Source organism: Sminthopsis crassicaudata, chromosome 2 (assembly GCF_048593235.1).
Source record: "Sminthopsis crassicaudata isolate SCR6 chromosome 2, ASM4859323v1, whole genome shotgun sequence".
In the NCBI taxonomy this organism is placed as follows: domain Eukaryota; kingdom Metazoa; phylum Chordata; class Mammalia; order Dasyuromorphia; family Dasyuridae; genus Sminthopsis; species Sminthopsis crassicaudata.
Window position 1 is genome coordinate 491,270,654 of NC_133618.1, and position 14,246 is coordinate 491,284,899.

A 14,246-nucleotide genomic window follows, 5' to 3' on the forward strand; every position below is an offset into this window, starting at 1 on the left:
TATATATATATATATATATATATGCTAAAGATATTATTGTGTCTTTTTGTAATTAGAATTCTTGATTTATATTGAATTAAATATTTTTCAAAACAAGTCCAATTTGAAAGCCATATACTATTGCTGTACTAAATGTGTTTTCTTAAATGAATTCAATGAATGGAATGAGATAGAGATTAGTGTCTCAAGTAGGTATATGAAATCTTTCCTTAATGTTTATGCCTTCTTCATTAATTGCTTACAAAAGTCTCCATGAAGAGCCACTAGTTATTTTTTTAAATGATGACATGAACTGAAAAAAAAAAAATGCTTCCTGCCATAAGATATACTAATGAAGCCAGTGAAATATTTTTCCCACAAGGAGCTTTGGTTTCTCCCTAAGGTACTTGTCTCTGAGTAACTGCTTTCTGTTTTCATCTCATGTTATTACGTAGATTGCACTGGAGGGGTAAAGTTGGTGCTTCCTTCTTTGTCATATGTGTAATAAAGATATATATATATATATATATTTTTTTTTTTTTTTTATTTTTTTTTTTTTCCTTTGTGATATGGTAGACGAGAAGGCTAATTTGATTGTCGGGTGGATTTAAGCTCAGGTCTGTACTCTGAAGTATCCTGGCTGTGTGATCAAGAGCAGATTACTTAACTTATAAATTGCAGAGAAAGTACTGATCTAAATGGGTATAAATGCTCCCTATTTTAAAAACAAATCTAATGTGATACATTAGATCCATCTTTGTCTGATGGAGATATTCCTGTAAAATATTTAAATGAAATCCTTTATGTAAATCCACATTTTTCACATATCAAATCTTTATAGTATAGTTTATAGTAGTATCTTTAGTGTTTAATTTTAATTTGGTATTAAATAAGAAAATGTCACTGTGTGTGTATGGTTATAAAATGTTGTATTTGCTATCTTTTATACTCTTTATGCTTCTTTCTCTCAAGCTAGTAGATGAAATATGATTTTATGCTTAAATATATATTTTGCTCTTAGAAATGGAATTTGAATTCCTTGAATTGGAAAGCTTCTTTGCCACTACTGCCCCCTCTTTCCAAAGAGGAAAAAACTATTTTTTGATAGGTTGATATAAACAATGTTTATGTTTTTGTTATTGGCTTGAAATATTTGTCATTTAGATTAATGCCTGTTAACCAAGCATATTATCTGTGTTTTTTTAACTTGTTTTAAAAGGAGTTTTACGAGCTATTCAGCCAGTTCTAGTATCCCGAGTAGACCCTGATTCTCGAAAGACCACAATAAATGAAATAAGAAAGAGAGCCACTTCAAAAGGTGAATGGCCACAGGTAAAAACATATTTACTTCTCTTTAGGATCTGCCTTTTATGAGTTTGCAGATTTATTAATTTGTGTATTAGTTTTCATTTATGAATACTTAATGTACTTACAGGATTTTAAAAATGTATTAATTTTTAAAATATCACTATTACTTTCTACTGACTTCCCCATCAAAAAGCAAACAAAAAATAGAATTCTCATTTGTAAAAATAATGTTTAGTTAAACAAAAGAGCATATCAGTTATATTTGAAAATGTATGCCTTATTCTTGCCTCTAAATTGTTTTCTTTATCATCATTCTTCTGAAGTCATAATTGATCACTATATTGATTAGAATATGTGATGAGAAATAAGTACTATTTCTGAAAGGGAAAAATTAATTGAATAAACAAGAAATTATTTGACCAAGCTATTATAAAGGTAAAAGGAAAACTGGAATACATCCAAATGTTCATTTTGTGCAAGTCTTATTGGAGCACGGCCCAGTGTCTCTGTGTTTTAAATTAAATTGAATCATCATTATCAACAGTTACAAGCATTTTTGAGTGCCAACTGTGTGTAAGGTTAAAAAACCTTGTCATAGTAGTTATGTTGAAGATTCTACCATCATTCCTGTGTTTTAGGAGAAAATTGGAAGAAAAATCAGTGACATCTAATCAATCTCATGTGTTATCTTTTGCTTTTTAAAAACATTTTTAGAAAACAAAAGTAGCAACAATTACATAGTAATAAGCTAAATAATATACTAATCTGTTAATGAAACTGTAATAATAAATATATTCCTTCCTTCCTTAAGTTATTAGTTTTCCCAGAAGGCACCTGCACTAATCGTACCTGTTTGATCACTTTTAAGCCAGGTGAGTAAATGTTAATAATTCATTTTGACAAATAGATATAAAATTGCCTGTAGGAGTATAGATTTTCAAGCTTGAATGTTTCTTAGGGATCATTTGGCTCTCATTTCAAGGACAAGAAAATTGAAAGTCTATAACTTGATCAGCATTATATAGGTAGGTAATAAGTGACAGAATCAGGATTCAACTGACTAAAAAATCTTGAGTATTTTCTAGTATACTATGTGGTGACCTCAACTGATTTGGTGATTCCCCATGAAATAATGAAAACTAATAACTTTGAAACCCTTTACAATTCTGATCAACACAATGATCAACCACAGTTACAGGATGAAGTAGGCTTCCCACTTTTGGCCAGAAAGAAAATATAGAGAAGAGTCAGAATAAAGTTGGAAATATATTTTGGAAGATTTGTCCAAGGAAGGGGGGGGGGGAATTTATTTTGCTTGGTTGTACAATGTGTGTTTTTCCGCCCTTTTCTCTGATTGGTATAGCACTAAATAAATAGATTAGGGAGTATTGTCATCTTAATTATATTTACTCAGCCTATCCAAGAGCACTTAATGTCTTTCCAATTATTTAAATCTGACTTTATTTTTGTGGCAAGTGTTTTGCAATTTTGCTCATATAATTCCTGACTTTCCTTTGGCAGATATATTCCTAAATATTTTATACTATCGACTTATTTTGAATGGAATTTCTCTTTGTATCTCTTGTTGTTGGATTGTGTTGGTAATGTATAAAAATGCTAAGGATTTATGTGGATTTATTTTGTATCCTGCAACTTTGCTAAAGTTCTGAATTATTTCTAATAGCTTTTTAGCAGAGTCTTTGGGGTTCTCTAAGTATACCATCATGTCATCTACAAAGAGTGATAGTTTGATTTCCTCATTACCTACTCTAATTCTTTGAATCTCTTTCTCGTCTCTTATTGCCAAGGCTAGCATTTTTAGTACAATGTTGAATAGTAATGGTGATAGTGGGCAACCTTGTTTCACTCCTGATCTTACTGGGAAAGGTTCCAGTTTATCGCCATTACATATGAGGTTTACTGACAGTTTTCCCCTTTTTTCAGTGGAATTAAAAGGGGGAGAGAATGGGTAGAAAGAAGAGAATTTTTGTGGATTGAAAAACTTAATTTAAAAAAACTTCATGAAATAACTATTCGGTATTTCTCTGAATATTTCCAGCTAGAAAAAGTTTTCAGACTTTGTAAAGGCACATAATTTATTATTTTTTATGTCTAGTTCTTATGTTGCTGTTCTCTTCTCCCACTGGAGAAAGCCAGAATCTAGGCCTATAAATGATCATGCAGGTATCAATAAGTTGTTTCCCAAGTTTTTGATCTCCACATAAATTCATAAACATGGAGCAATATGGAAAGAAAATCCAACAATTTGACAATTTCCTCAGTTTTGCTGAAATCCCTCTAAATATTCACTTGTTTTCAATAAGACTATGTTGTTGTTTAGTTGTATCTGACTCTTCATGATCTATAGACTATAGTATGCCAATATTATCCATGAATTTTTATTGGCAAAAATACTGAAGTAGTTTGCCATTTCTCCTCCTCTTCCTTCTCCTCTTCCTTCTTTCTTTTTCTTTCTTCTTTTTTATTTTTGAAGCAATTGGGGTTAAGTGACTTGCCCAGGGTCACACAGCTAACAGCTAGGAAGTGTTAACTGTCTGAAGCTCAATTTCAACTCAGGTATTCCAGACTTCAGGTCTGTTTATTCACTTTGAGGGGAAGCTATGGGGTCCAGCTGAGATTTCAACTACATAAAGGATTTCCTAATAATATAGATGAACCACTGGCCTATTGCTTACTGAGTCTGAGAGAGAGAAATAGGGTGATAAGGTTAAGGGATTTCTCTGTGATGATCACACATCCATAATGTCAGAAGAAGGCATTCTATTTCTGAATTTGTTCTCTGGTACATCAGATTGCTTCTCCACCATTTAAATGGTTTATCCTTTTCTTTGTTTTAACAGTTTTTGTTGATATAAAAGACAAATTGCCAAATTTCTTTGTGGTTTTAGGAGCCTTCATTCCAGGAGTTCCAGTGCAGCCAATACTGCTGAGATATCCAAATAAGTTGGTGAGCACTATAAATTACCAATAGAAGAAATTTCAAACATTTTAAACACTCAGAATAGATTTTTGTGAACCTCCCTAACATTTGAGTGGTTATTTGCCACAAATATTACCAGTATCTCTAGAGTCACATTTTGCTCAACAGTTAGTTTTTAAAAGAGAAAATATATTTCCTTTGGATGATAGATTCACATTTAAATTTGGAGATGGGGTGATGGGGAATATATAGGGGAATATTGTAGGTTCTGAGGATTAGTTTTTTATTTTTAAATCAGAGGTGTTTTCATCTTTTTTGTTCTCTTAGAAGACCCCTAATATAATTTTAGTTAAGTAAAAAACCTACTTTCAATTCAGAAACTAGTTTTTCTTTGCTCTCTAGTCCACTAAAAAAAGGAAACATTAATTAAATTCCACAAGTTAGTGAAAAGTACATCTGACTGTAGATTTGAACTGATTATATTTTTATAGTCTACATTCCTTCTCAGTATTTTATTTGTATTATCCTTTTTGAGAATTGTTTGAAATTTAATTTTTGATTTCAGCATGAAGTTTAGTCATATATAAAATCATCTATTTCCCTCCTTCAAATAAGAGCCAAACATATGACAAAATGTCAAAGAATTTTTAGTGTAATTTATTTCCATATGGAAATAGATGATAACTCTTATGTGTTAAATGCATTTTAAAATCTGAATATTCTTAAGCAATACAGTAATGAATTTAAGTGCAAATAATTTTGTTTCACTTCTACTTTAATCCTTCACTAACATTTTGAGTATTCTTTTTGTTTTAGGATACTGTGACCTGGACATGGCAGGGCTATACATTGTAAGTTGTTTATTGTGCTACAAATATATTCAGATTAGGATATATCAGTTATTAGTGAAGGGAAAAGAGGTCTTTTAGTTTGCAGAACTCTTCTTGTCCAGTTTTTATGTTAGAGATTTGGGATCTTTTTAGCTGATAAGTGAATGACAAGTCTTGGCAAAAAGTAGCCTTGTACATCAGATAAATCCTTGTGCTTTGCTACTCTGAATACAAATTCTGCATAGTATCATGATGATCTTTGAAGACTGTCATTTCTGAATAAATAGCTTGCTAGTTCATTTTTTAACTGTTTAGTTTTATGTGAAAAAAATTCAGTGTCAAAGTTTTGAATTGCTTCAGGCTTAATCAGATTTACTATGATCAGATAATGCTTCACTTTTGAATTTACTAACTAGCAGGCTAGTCAGTGACAACTTCAAATTTCTCAGGCATAGGAAGATAACTATATTATCATAGTTGGCATAGTGAATATAAGTTATATGTTGGATATTTGAAGATTCCAAATTTTGGTTTTGTTCCTAAATTAATATTTTAAAATGTTAAATGTCAGCAGTTCTTTAAAAAAATGTCAGAAAAATTGAAATTGTTTTCATTCTTATTAAATTAATTATGAAGCAATTTAAAACATTCTGTCAGTGGTATTTTTTTTCTCACAAAGAATTCTTAATGTTTAATTCACTGTTATTGCATTCTAAGCCAGTTTGATGTTTGGTGACAGCTATTGGAGGAATATTTATAATTTAAATATATCTTCATACTTAGTATGGACTATTTTATAACCTGTATGAGTATGTGTTTAGCTGAAATAATTTTACCTACATGATGATAAAGTGGATTGTTGATTTAAGAATTTAGAAATAGATGAGGAAAACAATAATTTGGCCTTCAATGCTAAGGTATATATACACATTGTCATAGAATTCAGTTTTACTGAGCATTTCACTGTCTCTTTAGTTATAACTTCAATTTGTTGTGATAATCATTTTTTCCAATTTTTTATATAACCCATTAAAATCATCAAAAGACAGTTCAGTGAGTAGATCAAAGGGGTTCAGTGAGTAGAGGTTGGAGGTTGGAATCCAGAAGACTGGAATTAAAATCTGGCATCAGGCACTTATTGGTTGTGTATCCCTGGGCAAGTCACTTAACTTTGTTTCCTCAGTATCCTTTCCTATGAAAAGAGCTAGAGAAGGAAATAGTAAACCATTCCAATATCTTTGCCCAAAAAACCCCAAACCAAACCAAAACAAACAAACAAAAAAAACAAACCCTAAATGAGGTCACAAAAAGTCAGACATGACTAGAACAACTAAACAATAAAATCTGTAAATTATAGGGTATCCAAATGATACGTACATGGTTTGGGTTCAAATATTACTCCCAGACATCTACTGTCTTTCAGATACTGGACACGACATTTGGTCATTCATCTTCTCAGTACCTCAGTCAACCAATTATTCTGAGAATAATAGTTATTCTGCTATTTTATTATAGGAGGTTTCTCTACAAGGAATTCCCTATGCTAATGATATTAAAAATCATTACCCTCCCCCCAAAAATACTACTTTTTTTTTATTAACAAACAGAATTAAGTATATTTCCTTGCTAGAAGTGAAACGATATTTTCAGTTTTACCTGGAAATTATGAGAACTTAAAATTAAATTAATAATTTTAATGAGATAAAGGGATAGGGACCACCCTTATGATTTCATCAGCACTGGGAATACCTAGATAAGCAAGCTCCCTTTCTGGTACAGGTTGAATTGGCATTTTCTTTGCAATGTATACTCTTAGAGAGTTGCCTCAAACACATATAGGTTAAAGACTTGCCCAAGATCACAGAGCCAATCGATGTCAGAGGCAGCATTTAAACACATATCTTCCAAGTTCCATGTCAAGTTCTCTATCCATTGTGACACAAGGCCTCCTATATAATTAGATATGGAAGTGGTAAACATCTTATTTCCTAGCTTCCTTCTTTTGATTTCTGCCTTAAAAAACAAACAAACAAATGCACTTGGCTATTTGGAGTAATATTTTTCTATGTGAGTAAGTTTTCATCTCAAAAAATATATAATTTTTAAAAATATCAACTTGGTCTTTTTTGTTTTGAATAAGAATCTATTACGATACTTTGCAGTCTTTAACTGAATCATTACATACATGTATATGTTTATACATGTGCTTATATAACCAAACATATACTTTCATATACATATATACACATACTGGATCTCCCTGTCTCCCCTAGTGTATAAGTGTTTCCTCTTTAGCTGGTATCATTATTGATGGGCTCAGAAGACAGATTTTATTCCATTTCAAATCTGAGACAATTCATTTCTCTTTAAGCACCATGGTGGAATCCTGGTCCCTGGGGCTCTGTATACCAATGCTAGACTTAATGTGGACACCCAGTTGGCAAAACCCATTGCAGTTCAGAATTATCAAGTTCAAGCATGGATGATATATTTTTAAAAGACTTATAGATAAATGCTTTTATGAAAAGGTTAAAAAAAAGAGAGTGAAAAACACCATCTTTAAGGAATTAAGAAATTTGCTAGAAATCTCCTATTTTCAGAACCAGTCTTTGAAATATTTTAATCAATTTTAATGGAAGTCTTAATTTTGTTTTAAAATAAAGCTTAGAACTTATCAGAATGCTGCATGGTAATGATACAAATGCTTCCTAATATCTATTAGAAGAGATTAGAAGCTTAGGGTCATATTTAAGAAATACTTTCTGTCTAATAGATCTTAAAGTGAAGTCTTAAGTACTTTTTGGAAAGATTTCAAATTTGAGATTTAGTCTGCTGAGCTGTGAGATTTAAATATATCTCACAATTTTAATTTTTGCATAGCAAGAATGATAAATTTCAAGCCTGCAAGATGTTATTATGGAGCATTATCAGTAGAAAAGGGATATTTTTGAAATTCAAATTGTACGTTGTTTGACACTATGGAAATGAAAAGAATAATTAATAACATTAAATAATTTCTGTGTTATTGTATAAAGATGGCATTGTTTCTTTCCCCCTTCTCTAGCATTCAGCTTTGCATGCTTACTTTCAGCCAGCTCTTCACAAAAGTAGAAGTTGAGGTAAGTTGATCAGAATTTGGATGTGAAATGTAGGATGAAGCTTACTGGTTTTCCTGGATTTTCCAAATTTAAGGCTCTTAACTTTTTTTTTTTTTTCTTTTTGGCTATGGACTGGTTTGGTAGTCTGAAGAATCCTCAGAATAATATTTTAAAATGCATAAAATAAAACACATAGAATTACAAAGGAAACTATGTTGAATACCGTTATCAGAATTACAAAAGAGTTCTTAGATGTCCTGAAATTAAGAAGCTATTTTAAGAACCCTTGTTCTAGGATCACAGATTTGGGTGTGTAACTCCTGACTGATTGAATTTGTGATAGACCTTATACTTTTAAAAGTGATTCCACCTTTAGATGAGTTCTGCATTTAGACACAGTCTATCAGTTCTAGTCCAGAACCCTTCTTAGGAAAGATATTCTGAGTAATAGTAACCTCATTCTTCAACATAATAGGAAATTCAGCTATGCATTTGCATCCCAAGTCACACACAAGAATTAGAGCTACAAATTTATAATATTTTGGAATTTAGTTTATGAGGGAATAATTTTTTTTTATTAACTTTAGCTTTTGTTCCTTAGTCTTCCAGAAGTAATTCATTATTAACATAGACTGTTTAGGATTGAGCAAATTATGGTTAAAGTGTATTTTCAATTGCAAAAAGTTGTTTAATTTGAGTTAAATTTTGGGGGGTTTATTTAGTTTTGCTTTTTGGTTTGCTTTGAAAAGACACTGTTCTTTTCTTAATTACATTGTACCTATTACTCTGAGTTTATGTAAGCACTGTTATTATTTTTAAATATTTTTATTATCGTAGACTTTAATTTTTTTCAAACTAAAACAAACTCTACCGAACTGTAGAGTTGTCTGTACCACAAAGGCAAACCAGATCTTTCTTGGATTCTGTTGACATAAGGAAAACTCTAGCAAACACATGGAGGAACAGTCATAGAACCATATTTTATCCTGACATATGTAGCAGTGGTCAACTTTGAATTGCAATAGAAGTATGCAAATTCCCCTTTTCTCTTATTTTAACCACTCTTGCCACATTTCCTCTATGTCACACAGCTATGTTGTTTTCCTCTTTGTCTTTGCCTTTTTTTTTTTTTTTTTGGTATAACATTATTTTAGCTAGACTTGCACTTAGTTAATATTTTTTGGAGGAAAGTATTTTCATTACTATTTAACTTCAGAAATAGACTTTTGTTTTCCACCAATTTGACCTGAGTACAATATGATTTAATGCATCAAAATTATTTTAAAAGCAGATATATATTAAGCAAGATGTTGGAAATTTGAAGACTTCAGTCTTAGTGTGTATATTTTAAACTTATGATATTTAAAATTTAGATGTATTTTGGTTTTGTGAAACTGCCTTTCATTCAAGGGGCCCTACTTATTTTATTGACTTCTGAATGCTTTTAATTCCTCATTGTGCTTAAATACAGCTAAAAAGATCTACATTAAATGCTTATTCAACTTGCTTACTGGTTGTAGTTCATAGTCTTGACTCTGAAGCATCCTAGCTTTTCTGCCTAGACTGAGAGATTCTAATTTAGGTTACTGCACAAATACCTTAGCCTTGCTTGTCTTTAGGATTTTTAAAAATTTGTTAATTTATCATATCATTTAGTATATTTCAGATATTATTATTAGATATTGCTAACTAAAAGAAGTAGAACTATCAGCCTGCCAATATATCCACATTAAAATTAAAATCTAAGTACTTCATTAAGTTCTTTATTCATTGCTGCTCATTAGTATGAATCATTAAAAACAGTTGGCCATTTCTATGCAACCTATTACTGATGATTGATATTTACCCCTGGGATTTTGGAGATATTTCTTTGCTCTATTTTTATTCTTTCTCCCCACAAATTATTTATGTTACTTCATCAACACAGTTATCATTTTTTCAGCCACAACTCTGGAAAGGCCAATTGGTTATGATCTACATTGGTGATAAGTGTCCATAAAATACTAGACTCTTGTAATATTGAAATATTGTTACTTTTTCACTTGATCTGAAGTTACAGTAAATTTAAAAAATGAATATAAAAGGAGGGAAAGAATTTAAATCTTAAAATTAAAAAAAAGAATGTAAATTTTTTTAATGAAAGAAAAAGAAAAATATGTTCTTGCATAAATTTTCTGCATGCATCCTTTCACATTTACTCTGCCTTGAAAACCTAAGATTAGGTATAATATAGAGCATTTGTATATAGTATTTTAAACTTGATAAAGTACATTACATGCATAGACTTATCTGATCTTTATAGCAATTGTGTCAAGGTTATAAAGAAGGAAACTGTCTCAAAGACTGTTAGGACTTATTCAATATCTCACAATAAAAGGTGGAATTTGTATTCGTAGCTTTCTGATATGCTATACAAGTATAGCACTCTTTCTACAATGCCATAATACCACTCAAATTTCCGAATTTTGTGAATAGAAAATTATTATCTGTAGTTCAAGGTAACACTGAAGTTATATGTATTAAATATATTTTTATTTATTTCATTAAGTATTTCCCAATTTTATTCCCAATTTTTACATATTCATTTAAAAAAATTTTTGAGTTTCAAATTCTCTTTCCTTCCCACCACTCTCTTATCTCTTAAGCAATGATGTAAATTTTCCCCTGCTTTCAAAAAAAAAAGCTTTCCTTCTGATTTTAGCTGTATTCATTTTGCTTGTGACTGACAATATATTTTTAATTTAATTAAGTAAATATTGAACTTATATTATATGCCTGTCACTATGTGTAGGACAGCTAAATGATTCAGTGGACAGAGTACTGGACCGTCAAAGACTTGAGTTCAAATCTAGCCTCAGACACTGAATAGCTCTGTGAGCCTGGACAAGTCACTTAATTTCTATTTGTCTTAATCTATTGGAGAAGGAAATGACAAACCACTCCAGTAGCCTTTCCAAGAAAACCCATTGGACAGTATGGTGCACAGCATTATGAAAACTCAGACATAATTGAATGACTTAATAGCAACAATCACTCCACAAAGGGGTATGAGGAATACAAAAGAATTATATTACCTAATCCCTGTTCTCATGTATTTTACTACCTTTATTTCCCCCCCGCCAAATTTTTTAGGCATCAGAACTTAAATTAATTTTTTTGTAGTTGTCATTTGCATTGACCATATTCCATATATAGTTGTGCTTGCCATGTGCTTTTATAACATTTAGTAAATTGCTTCCTTTCTGTCAGTCAGAGGTAATAAACATTTATTAAGTACCTAGTGTATTTCAGGCACTTTGCTGAGTATTGGACATACAAAGGGGAAAAAAAGATAATCCTAGACCCCAAGGAGTTTAGTGTAGTTGAAAATAATTTTGCAAACAAATTATGTGCAAAATAAATAGAGAAAATCATTCTCTGTTGATCATCCCTAAGTTCTCTTACATTGGTAATGAACCTGTTAATTTAATGGTTCTCAAACATTTTTGCTCACCACTCAGTATCTTTAGTGAGGAAATCACAGTGCTCTGAATATTTAAGTTGACAACCCTACAGAAGACTCATGGATATGTGACTTTCCTTCAGTTAAGAGGAACATTTTTCTTTAGTTCTTTATGAGTTTAAGATCTGATACATTGGGGTTAGTGAATACTTTTAATAGAAAAAGTTTAAGTATTTTGTGATGACTTTAAAATTTTTTGTATTCTAGTAAGTAAAATTTATATTAAATCAAACTATTTTACAATTTTACAAAATTTCTCTATCTATAACAACATCCACAATTTCTTGGCAGACAGCTCATATCATGGCTTCAAGTTATATAAAGTAAGATAGTTAGTAAGAGAACATCCCAAATATTCATAAATGAAGAACTCTCTAATTGATTACTGCAGAGGAGAGGCTGTATGTTAAATTAAAGCACATATTATTATGTATAGTTAGCTAGTTTCTATCTTGAGCCCCAGTATCACATCACCAGCTACTCATTGCACATTTAAAACTGAATGTCCAGGAGGAATCTCAGATTCTACATGTCCAAAATAGATCTTTTCTTCCTTTCCTCTTCTCTGCATTGAAATTTTGAGTATTACCAATCTTTTGTTTTTTCAGGTTCATAACCTTAACAATGTCCTTATTTCTCTTTCTCCTTCACAACACATATACAATCAGCTGCCAATGTTGCCATTTCTACCTACAATTTCTCAGTACAACTCCTCTTAATTCACACAATCTCTGCCTTAGTTAAGGGACTCATCACCTCTTTCTTAAGACTATTGATAACCATGGTCTCCTCATTGGTCTTTCTATTTCAAGTTTTTCCATTCTACACAGGTGAGTAATTTTCATATTACTTTTCTACTCGGGTAATCTAAGCAGCTTTCTGTTGCCTCTAGAATCAAATATAAAGTCCTTTGGCTTTTAGAGTCCTTCACAACTTGGCTTCAAGCTATTGTCCTTATTATACATTTTTACCTTCTCTGTTGTCCAGCCAAACAGACCTTCTTTCTTCCCCTTTTCACTCATAACACTCTTACATATTCAATTTTCCTTTGCCTTTGCCACTGGCTATGCATCATGCTTCAAAGGCACTTCTTCACATCTGTCTCAAACAATCCCTGACTTCAAGATGCCATTCAAACTACTAGATGCCTTTATACACATGTGTATAAATATACATATGTACATTTATCTACATAAATACATTTATTATCTCTTCTGATAAAACATCAGCTCCTTGGGAGCAAAAAATATCATTTCAGTTTTATATCCCAATGCCTATATAGCACAGTGTCCAGAACATAGTAAATTCCAAATAAATGTTTGTTGAACATTTTTATTACTTTGTTCATGATTACAAAATTGCCTATGACAAAAAAATTAGTCATACCTCCTTCACTCCCAATAACTGAATATAGGACTTGTTCTCTACTTTCTTGTAATGCATTTTAATGCAAATGTAGTCAAAACACATAATCTTTAGAGACTATTTTAATTCCAACTTATTATAGGTATTAAAAAATGATTTGTATGCATGTATATCCCCATATATACTTATATTTTTCTAAGCAATCCCCTTACAAAGGTTATAGTATATATGTAAAAGTGTGGGTGGTATTCTAAGACATTTTTGGGAGGACATTTCACCACCCAAAGAAACATAAGAATATTTTGTTATTCAAAGTGGGAGTTTTCTTTTGACCCAAACTCAGGAAATTCTGATTTAGGAAAGGGCAGCATTTAATAGTGTTTTATTCAATAAGTTCAGAAATTTATTTTGGAAGTCCCAAAAGAGGTAGTTACTTATAAAAGGCTCAAGTACATGCATAAACCTCTCTGTAGTTCATTTAATTTCCAAGATACTGAATTGGTTTGTGGTTTTTGGCATAGACATTGCCTTTTGGGAGATCTCCATCACACAAATGTAGAGAAATGTTCTGGTCTAGTTTATTTTAGAGTGTGCTCATGAAAAGCGTAAGTGATATTATAGCATAGTAGAAAGAGTCCTAGTCAGAATGTCAGCAGGCTTAGGTTTTATACTTGTCAGTGATTTTAACTAGCTTTGCTGTCCTGGGTAACACATTACCACCCACGGCATACAAAATAAGGGAACTGAATTAGTATTATCAATCCCTTTCTATGATCCCAAGAAGTTGAGAGCATACCCAGTTATGTTTAGGCTCATCAGAGGTAAGTCTCTTCTCTTGTTGAGAGGGCAGTGATAAGTGTTTATGGATTTCTTCCTTCACTTTCCTCTGACTCATGAAGTTAAAAGAAGAGTATAAGAGAGAAAACTTCATTTTAATCTATTACTCTTGTCCTCTTAATAGAAAGGAGATATTGATAGCTATACTGTCTCTTAGATATAAAATGTGATGTGCATAAAAAGCACATTTGGCATGTACTTGTTGCTAAATGAGTAAGAGATAGAAAAGACTCCAAAAGTAGAAGAAAAGGAAGTGCATTGTTTCATAAAAGTAGAGAGAGAAGGAAATTTTAAGAAGAATGTGTTAAAAAGTTTTCAGATGTGAAAGAGAAAGATTGAGAAAAAGGAGAAAGATTTAGATACTGTGTTAAACTTGAAGAGAATGT

The 14,246-nt window shown here is 31.3% G+C and overlaps 1 protein-coding gene across 1 annotated transcript in view; it reads left to right on the forward strand.

The window, feature by feature from the left end:
- LPCAT2 (lysophosphatidylcholine acyltransferase 2) overlaps positions 1-14,246 on the forward strand; it is a 74,255-nt gene that overhangs the window by 10,906 nt on the left and 49,103 nt on the right. Inside the window, exons 4-8 of the mRNA XM_074293439.1 lie at positions 1,199-1,311; positions 2,099-2,159; positions 4,197-4,255; positions 5,045-5,079; positions 8,123-8,177. Coding sequence (XP_074149540.1) covers positions 1,199-1,311; positions 2,099-2,159; positions 4,197-4,255; positions 5,045-5,079; positions 8,123-8,177 — 323 coding nt within the window. The remainder of the gene's footprint in view (positions 1-1,198; positions 1,312-2,098; positions 2,160-4,196; positions 4,256-5,044; positions 5,080-8,122; positions 8,178-14,246) is intronic.